This window comes from Emydura macquarii, unplaced genomic scaffold, assembly GCF_026122565.2.
Source record: "Emydura macquarii macquarii isolate MOO-44397 ecotype Brisbane River unplaced genomic scaffold, CSIRO-AGI_Emac_v2 contig_1483, whole genome shotgun sequence".
Lineage (NCBI taxonomy): Eukaryota > Metazoa > Chordata > Testudines > Chelidae > Emydura > Emydura macquarii.
The window spans coordinates 9,191,677-9,210,705 of record NW_027131620.1 but is presented as its reverse complement, the minus strand read 5'-3'; the positions used below and the strand labels follow the sequence as shown (position 1 = coordinate 9,210,705).

General features: G+C 40.9%; 1 protein-coding gene across 1 annotated transcript; it reads left to right on the top strand.

The window, feature by feature from the left end:
• Positions 1-5,901: 5,901 nt before the first annotated feature.
• Positions 5,902-18,171, top strand: NELFCD (negative elongation factor complex member C/D). The gene is made up of 15 exons (XM_067554550.1): positions 5,902-6,021; positions 6,898-7,013; positions 7,121-7,230; positions 8,497-8,606; positions 9,058-9,165; positions 10,288-10,440; positions 11,601-11,731; positions 12,249-12,414; positions 13,054-13,188; positions 14,006-14,145; positions 15,224-15,338; positions 15,728-15,823; positions 16,051-16,191; positions 16,647-16,776; positions 17,172-18,171. The coding sequence occupies exons 1-15, from the start codon at positions 5,902-5,904 to the stop codon at positions 17,204-17,206; spliced, it is 1,806 nt and encodes a 601-aa protein (XP_067410651.1). The 3' UTR covers positions 17,207-18,171.
• Positions 18,172-19,029: the final 858 nt, after the last annotated feature.

Below are 19,029 nucleotides of genomic sequence, written 5' to 3'. Positions count from 1 at the left end.
ACGTTAAAGGTTGTTTTTTGAAATCTGTGTTGCTTCCATCTAGGCCCTGCATCTACTTCTTCAGTTTGTATTCACAGCAAATAGATTGTGTAGGGTATTAATCTGCAGTAACCAAACAAGTTAAGCAGCTGGTTATCTTCTATCATTTTGTCTAATCTACACCAGAAAACTTAATACATGGGAACAGAATGTCAGCCTGAACATCTTCCAAATAGCATTAGAAATAAGCATAGTACTTTGCATGGGGTTTTTTTGGAGGAAAAAAATGTGACGCACAGTAAAACTCCAAAGTTAGGAGCCTATGCAAATCCTTTGTCTCTCTATAAATTAATAATTGATCAAAGTTTCCTCTTTGAACTGAAAGGATTGTAATATTTTAACTGAAATCCAGTGTACACAGATGACTAACTACGACAAATAACTTGTATCATAACTGCTACATATTTGTATGGAAAAATCTTAGTTACAATCCAGAGAAATACTTGGAATTCTCTCCTGAAATCTAAGAAATGGTCAATAATACATCACAGATGATAAAGGCTAAGGCAGTGAAAGTTCTCAAGTAATAAGAATACCTTACAGATGACAAGTCTGCAAAGTGCTTTATGGTTCATACTCTATATCTAGGGATAACTTCACCCACCATCAAAATACAGCCATGTAGCCATTCTGCATCAATGCTACATTCCCTAAATAATTTCTATATAACCCATGGTTGTGGTGTATAGGCACACAGATAGGAAATTTTTTTTGTTTCATTTTTATTTATTTTTATTAGGAGAAACTAACACTCCAATTGAAAGAGGAAGGAGAATTCAGAAAGGCAGAAATGTAACAGCTTGATCTGAAGTTTTTACATAGCTCTTGGGTTAACATGTTACTTTTACAAAAGGTGCAGCAGATCTCAAACAATCACAAATGGTTCAAGCTTTGGTATTACAGATCATGGCAAGTTGCAGTAACAACTACCTCCCACTAATGCTGGGGTGTTCTGTGTTCCCAAGAGAAAAGAGAGCTCTGGGGCAGTCACCAGGACTACTCTCTGCAGTGCCAGGTTTTTGCGTTGTAGTTTCCGATCTGAGTACTAACCAGGCTGGACTTTTTCTGAAGTCTGTGTTTTGGTTTCCTTTTTCATGCAGGATAACTTTTATTTTCTCTACCCTCCATTAGACAGGACAGCATAGTAGCTGTCCTGCAACCATTCTCTGAGAATTTGTCCTATGGTTTGCAGCCTTGCACACCATTCTGAGTTAGAAACACAACATTCAAGTGAGATGATGAAAAGTGAGAGGGGTACATATATTTTTGTTACTCAGCTCTTGGAGGAACTGCCTCTTGTCTTTGCCCTGGCTAGAGCAGCTATGGGTGCAGTATAGTAATGTCTTATTTCTATATCATGTGTATTCCATACAGCACAAGTATGCCATGTTATCTTGAGACCAAATTAAAACTCACACCAGAACTGAAGATGTAATTGGAGTTACCTCACCCTCACTTCTCCTTAAGCTTGAAGGGAGCATTTCTAACTGTGCTAACACATTGCATTGCTGCTTAGGACTTGCCTTTTTTTATCCACAGTGGTTCAGCATTACCAGGAGTTGGTTACAACAGCGCAATCTACTCAGCAGTGATACTGGTAGCATTAGAACCTGATAATAGAAGCAATATCTGTGCTACAATTGGGTTAACTGCATAGGACTGCACCAACTTAAATATATGTAGACTGAAAACAAAACTTGGGGTTGATCTACACATACCATCATCCAAGAAACTAGGTACCTTTTGCCTACTATTTAGAGCCACTTGTGTAAGTCGAATTGCTCCAGTTTGTTAATCACGACCACTGGATGCGGGCTATGTTTTTCTCCTTTCACCTGACTAAAGGGAAATATGCCAAAAGCTTTGGTTTTAACATTCTAAAGAGGTCTCCATTGGTCTCCAGCCTCAGTGTCACTTTACTCCCAGACTTTTCTCATAAAAATGGTCAGTGTTGCTTTAATCATTGAAATGTTATTCTGCTGTCTTACTCTCCTGCAGCCAGGAAGCAATCTGTCAGCACAGGTGAAGAACAGTATCACAGGCCTGCTCCTTTCTCCAGTGCTTCAGTGCTTGTATTGGTGAAGAGGTCTGTCTCTTTTCCTCCTTGGCAGGGTCAGGAGATATTACCCTATATTTATCTAGAACTCTTCTTTCCGAAAGCTCTTACAAATGCCCACAGATAAAACACAGCTGTGCCGGTGGAGAAGTGCAATACAGCCACTCTATGTCCAGCTCAGGGCCCATGCAAACAACTATAGTGTGCAAGTGGAATAAACTAACAGTGAACAAGATTATCATCACTTGGATATTTCAGGGAGTGCATCTCCATCAGGTCCTATTGGAAATTAAATAGGGACAGGCCTTTGCTCCTTTCTACCATGTGATTTCATGAGATGGAGAAAGGTATTGAAGAGAGTATACTTCCCTCCCTCAAATTAAAGGGAACCTGAACTAGAATAAAGAATCTTTTAAATAACTCATCAGCTATGCACTTGGCTGCCCTCCAAACCCCAGAATACAATCTCATCCTCCTATGTCTCATATATAAGCTCTTATACAACTTAAGAAAGGAAGTCAATCTGAACTAAAACAAAGGGACTCTGTGTACTCCTCTCACATGCTCTGAGTTTTGATAATACTCGTCTCCTTGCCTTGCCTGAAGCCAGATTGTTTGATCAGTTTTCATTTCAGCCTTTACTTTCTCTTCCTTCTTCTCTCCCACTCCCCACCTTTTTATTCCTTTCCTGGTTCAGCTGTTCCAGTCTTTTCCTTCACTTTAGGACCACTGTTGGCCTATTTCCTTAGGTTATCATTCCAGGTCACATTAGTTTAATTAAAGTTGTACATTTGAACTAAACATCAGAGGGTCAAATTCTGCCGTGGGCTATATGGAGTTCCAAAAGCCAACAGAAAAGTTGATCTACGGTGTCTACTTTGTGTGTCCGGAGAGGGAGTAAATCATCTCCTCGGTGCATAACCTGAATGGGTGGGCTGTACAGTTAGATGCTCTGTGTGGCTAAAGATCACAACAGCAGAATCATTTGACCAGTGTATCCTCACGGTTGCAGATCCCTTCCACTGCCTGTTCCCCTTCACTGATCAGCAGTGAAACAGTTATCAATGATGATATTTAAAATGTTAACTGTTGGCTTTATAGTTACCATATTAATTGAATGAACAGAGTAGTTCACAGATTTCAGAGCTAGTTTCAGACTCTGTAGACACAGGAAGGCAATACTTACCAGTGGATTATCATTTGGAAGGTTTTATTCACAACCAGAAAACCTTGAAGTATAATCTTAAAAAAACCATGCAAACACACAAGAAGAAATTCAGACTGAAACACAATTCTGTGCCAAGGAGTAGATCGTTTGGTTGTAGAATACTTGGACTCTGATCCTAATATGATTTGTTTATTACTACAAGTTGCACTAGTGTGCTGTTCTGTATCTCTGTAAAGGAACTTTTTTTTTAATTTGGTAAACAAGATGTACAGTTTATGTCCGTAAGATCATACAAGTAGATGTCTTTTGTATAGAGTATGTCCAAAGGTTAAATAAAAAAAAAGGTGGGGGGAGTAATTGCCTATATATGTTTACACACTGGGGCCTAACCTAGTATGGTGTGTAGGTGCAACCACAATATAAATATTTAATAATAATAATAACTTAGCACTGGCTTTCACATTTCATCTCAGCATTTCAAAGAACAGTAAGTAGGAAGCTGTTGCTACTAACACACTGCAGTTGTGACTTTGTATCTACTTTCCACCTTCTCTTGTAACTGACATCTAGCTTAAAATTTTTTGGGGGGGAGGCTGATATTATTGTGCCTTTAGCCTTCGGTTTCTGGTAGCAACTGAAACCAGGGATAAATCACTTAAACTGGAACAGCCAGAACAAACTCACCCCACACTTGAAAATGCTATTATTACACCAGTCTTTAATTTTCACATTTTGTTTGTATCTGCCCATGCTCAAAATGGTCTCACCCATAATTTTCCAACCAGTGGATTTTACAAACATGCTTAAAAGAGAGCGAGAGAGAGAAAAAAAACCCAACAATTCCTTTCCAGCAACTATGTAAAACATCCATAATCCATAAGAAAAACAAAAGCTAATTGTAGAAGCAGTGAATACTATAACTTCAAGAAAGGAACAAGAGGAACTTCTTAGGTAGGAGAGATGCTTCAAAGCTATTCTCCTCTCCTCTCCTCTCCCCTCCTCCCCCTTTATTAAATACATGGTATCTGGAATTATGGTTTAAAAAAATATTCTAAATATTTTCAAGAAAAGGGGTTGACCTATGTTTGCATAGTATCCAATAAAGGAAACTCAGAACACAAGTATAACAAACAGCAGCAATGCAATGCAATTCATATTCACAAATAAACCATCTCCAGATGCTTCATCCATAGATCCATCTCCACCCATCTTCCTTAAAAAAAATTAAAAAAAAAATCATCCTATGTCATAATTTCTTATGTGCTTGCTGTAAAGAACAGTCATGGCCAGTTCATACCATGCTGCCCACCTGTAACTACAAGAGCCTCCTGGGGCCTGCTAATGCTAGTGAGACGTTAAGGACCCATTCTTCAGTGATGCATGGTATGGAGTAGAAAGTGAATCATGGGGATAACTTGAATACGCTTGAGATTTGGAGTGTCTCTCACTTTATTGTGGCTCTGGTTGGAGTGCATTCTAGTTTCCTTCCTCTTTGTTAACACACAATCTCCACCTACTGTTCTCTATGTGTGTAAGTCAAGGATACACAACCTCTTTGGGCATAACAGCAGCACCTCACCCCTACACATACAGCTGGCGCAGCCTAGGAGACTGGATGTTTATTAACCTAGGGCTTGTGCCTTCAAACCCCACACACATGCTTGGAAGGATCTGATTTGTGAATGTTGGTAAACGTCAATTTCACCACACACACACAAAACCCACTGAACATATTTCCACTGATGATCATCAAAATGTATGGATAGGCGAAAAAAGGCTGCTTGGGAACTCACTAGATTGTGATTTATTTACTTGGCACCTTTTGACGTGGACAATTTGTTTTAACAGTTATAAAGTTCAATTTTTTTTTAATCCTGTCACCCAGGAACTACTTATTGTCTGTCCCGCTCCCTGTAACGTCCTGCCACTGTGAACATTTCAATCGGTAACCATCGGGGGGAGGGGGCGAGTCTAGCCCCCGTTTTGCTCACCAGAAAATTTAACCAGATCAACAGAGGGGAAAGTGCTTTAAAACCTGCCTCCCTCCGGCCTGCCCGCGTTGTGACAGACTAACCCGGGACCTGGGCCAGGCCGCGCTCGGTGCGGGCTGGGTGCGTGGGGCGGCTGCTGAGGCGGTTTGGAACCACGCCGCTCGGTCTCCGGCCAGGGCTGGCCGCAGGGATCCGGATCCGGGTCCGGGACCGGGACCGCCCTGCACGGAAAAGCACCAACATTTCCTGGCGTTTGAAAAATCCGCCCCGCCGCAGGGCGAGGGATCAAAAAAAAAAAAGGCGGGGGAGGAGCGGCGGGATTCCCGGAGCGGGAAAACCAGGGGAGGCCCTAAGCCAGGGGCCCCTTCTCCCCTCCCCCCGCTCGGCTCGGCTCGGCTCGGCCCGGCCCGCTCCCCCTCGGGGTGAGCGACAGGCGGGCGGCGCTAGCACGGTGACCCCGCCCCTCACCCGCCCAGTCAGTCAGACAGACAGACAGACAACTCACCCGGCCCAGCCCAGCCACCTCAGCCTCCGCCCCGCCGTCACGCGCGGCTCTGCCCCTTCCCCCCCTCGCCCCGCCCCCAGGCCTGGTTCTGCCGGCGGGCGGAGGCGGGACGAGACGAGGCTGGTTGCCGCGGCGGGAGCCCATGGAGGACGCCGACTACTTCAGCGGTGGCGGTGGTGGTGGTGGTGGTGGCGGCAGCGGCAGCGGCGGCGGCAGCAGCAGCAGCGCGGCGGAGTGGGGGGATGATGCGGATGGAGGGGGGGTGAGAGCCCGAGATGGCGGGGGGCAGAGCCGGGGGGTGGCGGAGGCCCCCGGCGGCGGGAGTAATGGCTGGTGGGCTCTAGCTACCTCCCCCCACACGGAGGGTAGTGGGAGAGGCTGACTGACTTTCCCCCACACACGCTCGCAGCTGGGCTCTTGGCCCTCGCCCCCCCAAGGCTCCTGCCGCCGCACGTAGGCGCAGCCCCGGGCGGGCCCGGACCTCTCAGTCTTGCCGCCCCGCTGAGGGAGCGGTGCGTTGTGTGCAGCGCCTTCGGGGCTCCCCGGAGGTGTCTGGTGGATTTGATTGTCTTCTTCCTGCTCGCCCCGGCCCGGTCTGTGATTCTTTACCCAGGAGTAAAAAAAAAAAACAACCCACCAGAAAACTTTTTTGGGGGGTCAGTGTTTAAAATAACTCTGGTTTTCCCAGTGCGAGATCAAAACCTGGCCCCTCCTGAGCCTCCATCCGTCCTGGGGGTAAACCCCAGGCAATCGTGGTTGATCTTTAGGCCTTGCCAGCCCTCCTTCAGATGGCAAGTAGTGTAAATGTTGCTTCTGGGGCCTGGATTTTTTTCAGGGTTGATTCTGAAAAAGCATAAAGGAAGGACAGGTGTCCTGCCCCAAGAGATTTGTAATCTAATGCTCTAATTCTACAGTTGCAGTATTAGTCTTTTTTCAGGTTTGATTGTACTTGCTTTTGTAAAAATACGTTTTCCCCCTGAACACAGTAGGTGTTGAAATAAACTCATAAGAGGTTGTGCTGTCTGATGTGGATGTTGCACCTCTGTGGGCAAGAAGCAAAACATCTAAAATGTAACTATGGTATTAGGAAAAACAAATGTAAAAGAGAAATAACCCCTCTGACTTGGTTTGTAAATAGCAGGATGATGAATATGGAGAGGGAGAAGATGATGCTGAAGTCCAGCAAGAGTGTTTGCATAAATTTTCCACTCGAGATTATATAATGGAGCCCTCTATATTTAACACGCTAAAAAGGTGAGTATAAATTCATCTGAGTGCATTGTTCTGCCTTTACATAGGGGTGGGGTACTTTTTGCTTCAGTTAGTTTTGAAATAACTGCCTTTTTTTACCCCTTTGTCAGGTATTTCCAGGCAGGTGGCTCTCCAGAGAATGTTATCCAACTGCTGTCAGAGAATTATACTGCAGTGGCACAAACTGTAAATCTACTGGCAGAGTGGCTCATTCAAACAGGTATGCTACAGTGGCCTAATATTGTCCTATGGCTTTAGCTTTTCTTCATAGATCAGAAACCGGTGAACTGTTGGCAGATATAACATTGATCAGACCCAAAAGGTGGGTGATGTCAAAGTTTCCATTCTGTACCTAAATATATATGATTAAATTCAGTTTTTTGCCTTGAATCCCGATATACATGATGAGACTATTTTTCAGTTACGCTTTTGTGTGATGATGTGGCAGCTGTCTAACAACACAATTGTACCCCAGGGATGAGTGAGGTAGTGTGGTGATGAACACTAAAATGCTAAAATTGTAGTATGAAAGGTGCTATTGTAAATTAGACTTTTTGCTTTCCGTCTATTATTTTAATTCCATTTACAGAGAATAGTACTTAGATAGTGTTGTGATAGATACTCTAGAAATACCTAACATCTTAATAACATAACATAATTAATGTTGATTTAACTACATATTACTTGCAGCCTACTTTTTTTTCCACTTTTTGTGGATCAGTTAAATATACAGTTTTGTAAATGCAGTTCTCATAAGTAATGGCTGAGAGTGAAATCCTTTACTGCCAAGCTTTCTGGGATTTCTACAACTCTGCCTCTTCAGGGGCAAGTTTACAATGTAATTTGTGGGATCTTTGCCAGGGTGTTATGAAGAGGTGAAATCTACGTCTTGATAGATTCAAATGTAACTAGTATGAAAAGAATACATGCACACTGTCGGAAATGTCTTAAATCACAGATCACAGTGCAGATACCAGTTACTTCAATACACATTATTCAAAAGGATACTTGGAAGGCTGGTGGGCATGTATTTGAACTTGTCATATGGGAAGCAGCTGTCTTTTCGTTTGTAGCCATGTAGCTTCACACTCTATTCTACATATGTTTTCATGTGAGCAGACAAGATATTGAAATGTACTTATCAGCGTAGTAGCAGCCTTGTAAATGTCAATGCCCAGCCTGTTCACATAAGTGAAGAAGGCAAGTTGAGAAAAGGATTAGGGTAACCTGCACATATATGTGCCTGTGCTTCTAAACATAGCTGGTAGGTCTGTGTTTAGGAAAGAGAAATCCCAAATTCTTTAAAGCTGATCTAATATTGGTTGATATTCCTATTTTGGGTTTTGAATATTGTCTTCTTTTCTGCCTCTTAGTTCATTTGTTAGATGGTTTCTGTTCTATTATTATAATAGTCATGGGAAACTTCAAGGAGTTGCTGCTACTCTGATAGTTTAGATTCCATTCAGTGATATATGCTTTCTTGCAGGTGTTGAGCCGGTACAGGTTCAGGAAACTGTAGAAAACCACTTGAAAAGTTTACTCATCAAACACTTTGACCCTCGGAAAGCAGATTCCATCTTTACAGAGGAAGGAGAGGTAATACATAGAATATACATAGCCAAGTACAGACCAGCTGCTCAGTGGTCAAACTCAGGATTGTCATAGTTGGACATAATGTCTCTCTGAGTTCAGCTCTATGATGTTGTACCTCTTTAGGCCAGGGTAAATTTGGCCCTTGGATTCAAATACAGTGTAGCTTCCTCTTTAATACCTTTTTAAAAGTAGCTCTGTTAAAATTACTCTGCATATCTGAGGAGTCCTGTAGGTTCACTTATACAGTGGAAACTGCTCAATGCTGAATACATTTTATTTCATTACAAGGTTCTGGTTAGCTATTTCTCTTTCAAGATTCTTGAAATAATACATGTACAAATCTTACTGTGGATGACCTTAAGGAATGGATTCTGTTGGATTCTATAAATGTTTAGAGTGAGTTTTTCATGGCACCATAAAGCAGTGTTTCTTTCTGTCACTGTAATTTTTGCAGACTCCAGCCTGGCTTGAGCAAATGATAGCACATCCTACATGGAGAGATCTCTTTTACAAACTGGCTGAAGCTCATCCAGACTGCCTGATGCTTAATTTTACTGTCAAGGTAATAAATATCGGAGTCTAATAAACCAAAACCGTTGTTTCAATAATAAGCTAATTCTTCCTCCATCACATGCCAGCCATAATCTTCCCCATATCTCTTGGGCATTCATAATGCTATTTATTGTATTGTTAGCAGTGAATCAGTACATTTTAAGTGCCTATTTTCTATGGGAAGAATGTTGCTGGTTGTATGTTGGAAATATTTTTCTTTTAGTTTGACATAGCTAAATCAGGGATCACAGTCAGTAATCTACACTTGTGAACTCTAATAGTAAATGGCCACATTTCATTTGTAGGCAATCTAAACCATCATTATGACTGCCATGTCTTGGGGCTTCTTTAAATTTATCTTAATGTTTATGAAATATAATGTACTGAAATCTACAGCATTCTAGTTAGCTGAAGAGCAGATATTTGCACAGATTTCCTCGGTTCAGGCTTCACCACGCTGCCACATGACGGTACCGTACGCTATTTTAAACTTACAGCGTCAGGGACCCATTCTTGGTTGCCTCCAGTTATGGTGTATTTTTGTGATGTAATGAAGAGACTACAGAACAGCTGTCTGATGGTTAACTTTTTTTAATATGTGCTGTGTTAAGAAGTAGATAGTCTCTTAGCTCTCCCATGTGCACATAGGCAAGCCAGGAGGCTAATGGCCGCATGAACTTGTTTTGTTTAAGGTTTTATAGGTAACTTAATGGTCCCAGACAGAGATGAGAGCACTCAATTAAGAAGCTTAATTCAGTTTGAGTGGTTCTTATGTTTTATATGAACTGCTTTATCTTTACTTCTGCAATTCATGATATTAACAAAACACTTCACTGAATTACATATTCATACTGTGAGAGGGAATGGAATTTTATATTATGTGCTGTAGGTTTTATCTTTTTTAAAAAATATATAGGGAATGTTGTATGAGAGATTTATCCACCTGCCCTATTATCATCATCATTTTTTTCACTCAGTACCCACATGCTGTTTATTATTTATTTGTATTATCTGGATTCCATGGAGTGTTTGCAGAGAGTCATTTAACATTCTGTGCAGTGTAGTATCATCCAGTCTTGCTAAGATGTGCTGAAATACAAAAATAAACCATTTAAAGTGTTGTTTATTGTAGCTTATATCTGATGCTGGTTATCAAGGGGAAATAACCAGTGTATCAACAGCATGTCAGCAATTAGAAGTCTTTTCTCGAGTGCTACGTACTTCTCTGGCTACAATTTTAGATGGAGGGGAAGAAAACCTTGAGAAGAACCTTCCGGAGTTTGCTGTAAGTGCCTTTTTACCTTTTGTCAAAAGGAATCTCACTGCTTCCCTGGTATCTTCAGAATGTTGTGAAATGGTCATGCAGTCTTGCTTATGGAACCACTCCAAAAAACTGTAGACCAAGAGTCATGCATCAAAAATAACTTTTATACTGTTCAACGTCTTGGCCACCAGGGGTTGTATGGGCCATTGAGATGACACTTTGAGGTTTATTAATATGAACAGTTTGAAGGTCCAGAAGTCTAGAAGGAATTTTAGAGCCCATTTTGCTTTCAGCAGTATCACCAGTGTCCGGATTGACACATGCTATCAGTTGACAGATGGGTTTCAGTTCTGGCATGATTTTACTGCTTTAGAAAATCTAGACCCAGAAGGATGTTGACTCTGATGTGGGACGTCAAGGCAGCAACCCTTGGAAGTTCCTTAGCATCCAATAGGAAGACTGGCGAGTCCTGCATGTTGTCGGGGGTATCCCACCACAGGGTTTACAGATAGATTTTGCTTTGAGGCACTTTCAGATATCCATAAAATGGAAAGGTGAAGCCTGGTTATAGAGAGAGAATGAATACTGTTCCTGTGCCAAATTGTGGCTCCACTGCCAAATATATTAATGTAAAGTTGGAGTTTGCTGCTTCTAGCGTCTTTCAGGACAGTACAGATCAAGTATTGCAGTAAATGCCTGTTTTTTCATGTATTAACAAAGGACAATCTGGAGTTCAGTCTAGTTAATAATAGTTGGCGATCAAGAAGTAAACTATAGTTTCTGTCAGCATGCAGTGCTGCCTTAAAAGATACACAGAGATGGTCTTTATGGATTTGCACTGAGTTTTAGCCATGCAACTTCCATTTAACTCTGAAAGTTCCAAATTTGAAACGTCATACACTGCCTTAAGTGTGTTTCAGTGCCCAAAGAATTTCCCAGAGTGCCTCATAAAGTGAAGCAGGAACTCTAGACCTAGCTTGTTCTGTAATAGCATCACAAACAGAATATCATTTTTTCTGCACTGGATTTTCTATAGTATCCCCTTTCCATTTACATTGTATATTATTCATTTATTTAGCACCATAACTAATCCTTGCTGCTGCTATTAAGGCAAAATATTTGTTGAAGGGTGACCCATATTTTTTAGACTGACCCATAAACACCTCTCTGAATGTTCACAGAAAATGGTTTGCCATGGAGAACACACATATCTCTTTGCTCAGTCTATGATGTCCATGTTAGCCCAAGAAGAGCAAGGTGGGTCTGCTGTGCACAGGATTGCTCAGGAGGTTCAGCGATTTGCTCATGAGAAGTAAGTCCTTGTTAATTTGTCTTTCTCACATGAGCAGAATTTCACTAATAAAAGTATGGTAAGTCACAAAATGTCAGCTTTGCCCATTCTTGATTGACAGTTCCCTGCCGAAGAGAATTCTTAGCTTTCTTTATCCTGCCCTTGGTAGGATAAAGCTGTACAGTAAGAGAGCAGCTCTGGTGTGGTCAATAAACAAATACCAACAGAGCAACAAGAGCCTTTTGTCCTGTGTTGGAATACCTGAAATAGAACTTAAGAAAGAATTAAGCAATGTCAATGTTCTGACTGTGTAAAAACTTGTTAAAATATCCTATGCAAATCTTCTAGTTCCTGCTTACTCTAGCAACATGTGTATAATCTCACTGGGGAAAGGATTCAGTCTTTAAGGGTGTCCTCTGCACATTAGGTGACACCCACTGATTATTCTGTCTATATGCTTCTGAGGCGAACATTAACACATTTTGAGTTTCTTTATAAGAAAAATATAACAGCCATGTTTGTCTTGCTTTTTATCAAGAGGCCATGATGCTAGTCAGATCACTCTAGCCCTGGGTACTGCAGCCTCATACCCTCGAGCATGTCAAGCACTCGGTGCCATGTTATCCAAAGGTGCTCTGAATCCAGCAGACATCACAGTCCTGTTCAAAATGTTCACAAGCATGGACCCACCTCCAGTAGAACTGGTTCGTAGTTACCTCTTTATACTGTTACTTTTTATTTCTGTGACATTCACATCTCAAGGCCTTACTCGGGGCTTTAGGCCCCATCATGCAAGGTGCTGTACAAACACAAAATAAGCGATGTTCTGCCCCTTGCTAGCCTCAGTTACTCAGCATGAAGATTCCTCTCACTTCTGTAATTCTAAGGGACACAGAATTGTGAGCATGCTACTTGTAACGTATAATTATGAATGCTTTTACAAAACTTCTCAGAAGGTAAATATGAAAAAGACCTGTTAGGCCAAAGTTTAAAAAGTGACTTATAATTTTGTGTCTCCAGTCTATTATGGGCACAGTTAATTGCAGGTGTAAATGATACTGTTTAGATTTCTAACTGCCTGATTGTGTATGGAGTTTAGGTAATAAACAGGGAAATTTAGATATCTAAATAATATTGTCTGTGCTGAAAACTCATTGTACCCTCCACTCTGTGCCAGCAGTTTGATTTGGGCCCCTTTAAAAGTATGACCCATTAAACCATCTGGTCTGTCACTGAGTGAATAATGCATTATTTTACCCTATGCTCTGTGTACACTAAGATGTAAATATTTATTTGGTGCTTTTTAATCTGTTGCACTAATGAACCCTGCATTTCCTTCACAGATTCGAGTACCTGCCTTTCTTGACCTTTTCATGCAGTCACTATTTAAACCAGGTGCTAAGATCAATCAGGACCATAAACACAAGTATATCCACATATTAGCATATGCAGCCAGTGTGGTGGAGACATGGAAAAAGGTAATATCAGATTCTTTGAATCTACAGAAGTTAAAATGAATGCATTATCGTAAATATGCTTAAGGAAAACCCAGGCTTGTTTAAGTTTCATCATTGCTTAGGCTAAAATTGTGTGCACCTGATATTTCAAAGGTGTTAAATACCCCCAGCTCCAACTGAAATAAATGGGAACTGCAGGTCCTCTGTATATTAGGCCAATAGAGTAAAAGTTTGGAATTAGATGTATTTTTTTGCAATTATATCTTAGGCCTCTGGTCTACACTGCGCGGCTCCATCGATGCAAAGTACACAAGTTACATTACATAAGTAACGTAACTGACATCAGTGTACTTTGCATCCAGTAGCCATGCTGTCTTCACTATGCTATCTGAACGGGAGACACTCCCCCATCAACATAGCCTATGCTTAGAGTATCAGAGTCAAGAGAAGCATTCGGCAATCGATTGAGTGGGTCTGGTGAAGACATGCTCAATCGATGTTGTTGCATCAGTGGCTGTGGGACTAACGGAGCTTCCCACTGTAGATATGCCCTCAGAATAGCAACTGCAGCTCTGTGCTATGAAAATCTAACTCTCCTGTTAGAGGCAAATGAATTAATTTTAAAATTATTAAAATAATCCTATAATACAAAAGAAACATATTAGTATTTTATACTCATCTGTACTTTAGTTACTTCACAAATTGTATGCAGATTTCAGCATTGAGAAAGGTAAAGCTATCTGAGACCTGTGTCAGATAATTATTTCCCTAAGCAACCAACAATTTCCTGTAAATTCACAACTCTTGCATTCAGAGCTTAATTCTGAAACAATTTCAGAACAAGAGAGTAAGCATAAACAAAGACGAACTCAAATCGACTTCGAAAGCTGTTGAAACTGTTCACAATCTGTGCTGCAACGAGAACAAAGGAGCTTCAGAGCTGGTTGCAGAGCTGAGCACCCTCTATCAGTGTATCAGGTAAGTAGAAAGTCTATTCCTGAGCTGAAACTCCCTTCTGTTAACAAGAAAGTACATTTTACATTGTAATAAAAGGAAGCAAAATGGTGCAAGCTGCAACTAGCTCTGTACTTCATAATGCTGCACAAGTCACTGGCTTCAGTGGATTGTTGTTTAGATGTTGGCTTCTGTCTGTTTTTTCCTTGTAGCTGCACTGCAATCCTTGGGAGAGCATGCAGGTATTTCTGTGGAACTCTGTCAGTCTTCAGAATTGTTGTTCAAGGGGAGGCGTATTTCTCAGTAATAAGTCCTGATATAATTGCTGTGTTCTGGGTAGATAACTAGATCCAAAAGGACCTCCCTGGGAATGTTGAACTGGGAAGCTTTTTTTCCATTTCTATTCACAGTTCACTCTGCCAGAGCAGTTGTTTCTTGTGGGCACTATTAGGGAGTATTCTCACTCTAAGCATATATGTGAAAGAACTGTCTCGTGGCCACATTTGCGAAGTGTAAGCAATATTGAGGCTCGAAATACACCTCATCAGGATCAGTCTGTAATCAAGTCATCTTGGTCTACCTCCATCTTATTACTCTGTTCCCCAAACTGAAATGTTCTGTATTTTAGAAGACTGTGCATTTCTACAGTTGGAAGGAGATGAGTCACACCAGAGTCACTTTTTCCTACCTAATGAATCTTTGTAAGCACAAAGATTCTTCCTTTCACACACGAACCCCAGTCTCCCCTCAAAGTCTGAGACAGCTGCTGTTGAGTAGTCTGACTGGAAAGTACTTGGGCCTGCTCAGCCTTACAGTTGATTACATGGACAGATCTTCTTGTCCACTCTGTATGGAACATGCCATTCTCTGGTAAGAGAGCATCCCCAGGAAGGGAAAAAGAATTCTTCTAGGCAGAGTGTCTCTTTTATTTTACCAATAGAGCCTGTTCTGAACATGCTGGTAGCAGGAAAAGTATTTGTCTGTCCCTCTGAGCATTAATTCCAATTTAAGTTTAAAATATGAAACTCTCGGTTGTAGGCAAGACTACCACATTTTAGGCTGAAGTAAACTCAGCTTGTTTAATGGGGCGTATTCTATTTAGGTTTCCAGTGGTGGCAATGGGTGTATTAAAGTGGGTGGACTGGACAGTGTCAGAACCACGATATTTTCAGCTTCAGACTGATCACACTCCAGTGCATCTGGCATTACTGGATGAGGTAAGACCTTAAGTGATGTGTTACTGGATGGTGATGGTAATGGCAGTTTTTAGGCTTATGAGGAAATGATTCTAAGGGCCTGGTAAATCCATTGAAGTCACACACTGGATTACATCAGTCAGTTTACTGAAACCCAGTAAACTTACTGAGATAAATCCATTTCAGAATCCCGAGTTAACTGCTTGGTACCATGAGATGGAATATCCTGGGGTTGGCACTGAGTTGGCAACTCTTGACACCAAAGGGATGAATGGCAGCTATCCACATTCAGTCCTGAAGAATTCTGTACTGAGCACTAGATCAACAACTGAAAAAAGTGTAAACCTGCTTGAATAACTGTCTTTTAAAGTGGAAGTACTAGTGATCTTAACACTGCCTTATGTTTTCAGATCAGCACATGCCATCAGCTGCTTCACCCCCAGGTTTTGCAACTTCTTGTCAAGCTCTTTGAAACAGAGCACTCCCAGCTTGATGTCATGGAACAGGTGATATTTAAAGAATTTGTGCTTTGTGTTGCCCGTTACCTGTTAGTTAGACGCATGATGACTGATCTTGCTGCCCCAGCATTCCCATTGGAGCTTGCTTCAGGATTATTACATCATTATTAAAAGTTACTTGACAGACAGAATTGATAAGTATGAACAATAACACCTTTTTTTAGAAGGTGATTCTGATTCAGATGCATGGCTTTTTTCCCCCCTCATCTTTTCAGCTGGAATTGAAGAAAACCCTTCTGGATAGAATGGTTCACTTACTCAGTCGGGGATACGTCCTACCTGTCGTCAGTTATATTCGCAAGTGTTTGGAGAAACTAGACACAGACATCTCTCTCATTAGATACTTTGTTACTGAGGTCAGCTGCTCACTTTCATACAAGTAGTTTTTTGTTGGTTTTGCTTTGAAAAGGGAGGGACAACTAACAACCAGATAAGATTTAATGTAGGCTATGTACCTGTTTGGATTAGACTATTGGTTGAGATTACTAACTGCTGATTTTACAAATACTTCAAGACATAATATCAGATTCTGAGAGGTATACTTAACACTGGACATTCGCTAGGACATGGCTTATTGTTTTCAGAGGGCAGAAATTCCTGTAGTGAGAGGAACAGGTTTGACTGCAACATCAGAAAGCTATGGCTCTGAACAGAGACAGGATATGGCTGGAGACTAGAGGTGGTGTGAAAGAAATGTGAATTAGTAACATGCCACTAGTCTGATTTAAGGAAGGAGGGTAGCACAAGTCAGTTGCCTCATATAATCAACAAACTGGAGTAGTAACCCCCAGTTTTCTATCTGACATCTCAGGTGCTGGATGTGATTGCTCCTCCATATACCTCAGACTTTGTGCAGCTTTTCCTTCCAATCTTAGAGAATGAAAGCATTGCAGGCACTATTAAAACGGAAGGTGAACACGACCCAGTCACAGAATTCATAGGTAAGAATTGTTTGTTCCCTCCTCACTCCTTTCCATACCTGTTACATTCTGAAGGTAATATTTGTGGGAGGGGGTTACGTAGAATATATTGTATAGGCATTACTGTGTACATTCCAGTTTCTCTTTCCTAAGATCTGTGTGCAGAGATCTTCCTTTAACCAATGATGGTTAGATGGGCCTTCCTTTGAAAGTCCTTCACCACTACTTTTAGAGAGGCTGCTATATAGCAGTGCAAGTCACTTCCTGTTGCCTCCATCGCCTGAGAACAAATCTAGTCCCTAGATTTTAACTTGCTGAATTGTCACAAACTTACATAATGCAGACATTGCACATGATAGAAGATAGAACCAAAACAATATGTTAAACAATTTTTTTAAATCTTTTTTTTCTTTAAGCTCATTGCAAATCTAACTTCATTATGGTGAACTAAGGAAGCAAAAAAACAAGAATGCAGAGCACCATGAATACTGAGGTTATGGACAATCACTTCTTTGCCATGCCTACCACCATGAGAATACTTAGCTGGGGATTACACAATGGCAGCAAACAAGGAAGAAGGGTAGATGCTTGCTGATCCATATTGCACAGTAACTGTGAACTTTATTCTGGAGGTCTACTTTTAATGTATCTTGGGGAAAGGGTCAGTTCATAAGAGGATTAATACTTCAGGATATTTGTATTACAAAAATCAGTTTGCCAGCCTCAGAGCAGCATGAGAAATAGACAGTCATATTTCAAGAAATGTTCTTTTTCAGTTACTTGTAGAAATTTCTTCTACAGATACTGTGTGAGTGAGGGGAGGAATGGAAATTGGTGATAAGTAGAGGAAACCTCTTTCTGCAGACTTTTTCTGGTGAATGTAACCCTGAATGCTGCAGGCTTTGATCTTGTGATTTGATGAGTGCAGTTAGTCCTGTGCTGCAGGGAACCCATGATTTTTCTCATTGCATTCCATAGGAGTGTGTTCTGAATAGCCTATAAAATTACCTTCTGAAAAACTAGTGTGTTATGGAACACAAACTGAGTTGTAATAATCAAGACTAGTTTTGAACTGATAGACAAGTCCTGTGGGGAAACAGCCTTGTTCAGAATTCTTTTTTTATAGATGTGTTAAACATTACTGGTAAGTTTCATTACCATGTCAGAGTTGATACTGTAGTTAAATTATCTGAATATATATATATATATATATATATATATATATATATATATATATATATATAAAAACACTTCTTGATACAGCTTTTTTTATTACTTTAGCATCTACTAATTTAGTGTGAAGTGCAGTGGGAATAAACCTGAGATTCTAATTTTTTTTTCATAAACACTGCATTGATAGAGACCTTTTATATGCTTCATATAGTTAGCCTGACTTCTTATTAAAACATAACTGTGTGGGATGTTTGGTTTGGTGCTTTGCACACACAAACACGTGCATAAAAATAATGGGAACACAGAAATCCAAACTTGAGACACCAGAATGTTGATACCTATATGCCCTAATTTCATCCAGATAAATGGCACTTGTAACTAATGATGGACACAAAATTGTTGTCTAATGTGACATTCATAAAGAAACCAAACCCTCAAAATAGCCAGTTAAATGGTTTATAAACATGTTACACAAGATAACTTGCTGCTGTTTGTGGATTTTTGTGCAGAACTGCAAGAATCTTTTCTCCTCCCCATCATGCATGTAATACAAGTGGAACTTTCAGTCCATAATCAGCTTCCTAAAGGGGAGCAGAGACACTGCTGCTGTAGCAACTCTAGTGTGTTATTACCATGACACTGGGCCATTGATCAAAGGTGGTGAAAATCTTTTGCATAAATAATGCTCCCCGATTCTTAAATGGAAGGTGCCAGAGCATGCCATATAAAGGTTTCAGCCACTTCTGGGAGTGTTCTAAGTAGAAATGGTACCCAATTTTCTCTTTGCATCCTTCCATAAGCTCCCCCTTCTCTGTCTCATCAAACAGAAGCTGCTTGTCTTTACTCTCAAAGCCTTTCATGGCCAATACCTACCTCCTCTCATTTTTTGCAATTGAGACATGGATTCCTGCCTCAGTTTGGCCATCAGTGCCAGCCTTCATTGTTCTGTTAGCTTGAAAGTGTATGCTTGGAAAGTTTTATCCTGCTGCCCCTCATGGTTAGGAGGGGCTTGCTGTAAACATCAGGGCACTGTCATAAGAATGGTCAGACTAATGGTCTATCTACCCTAGTATCCTATCTTCTGACAGTGGCCAATGCCAG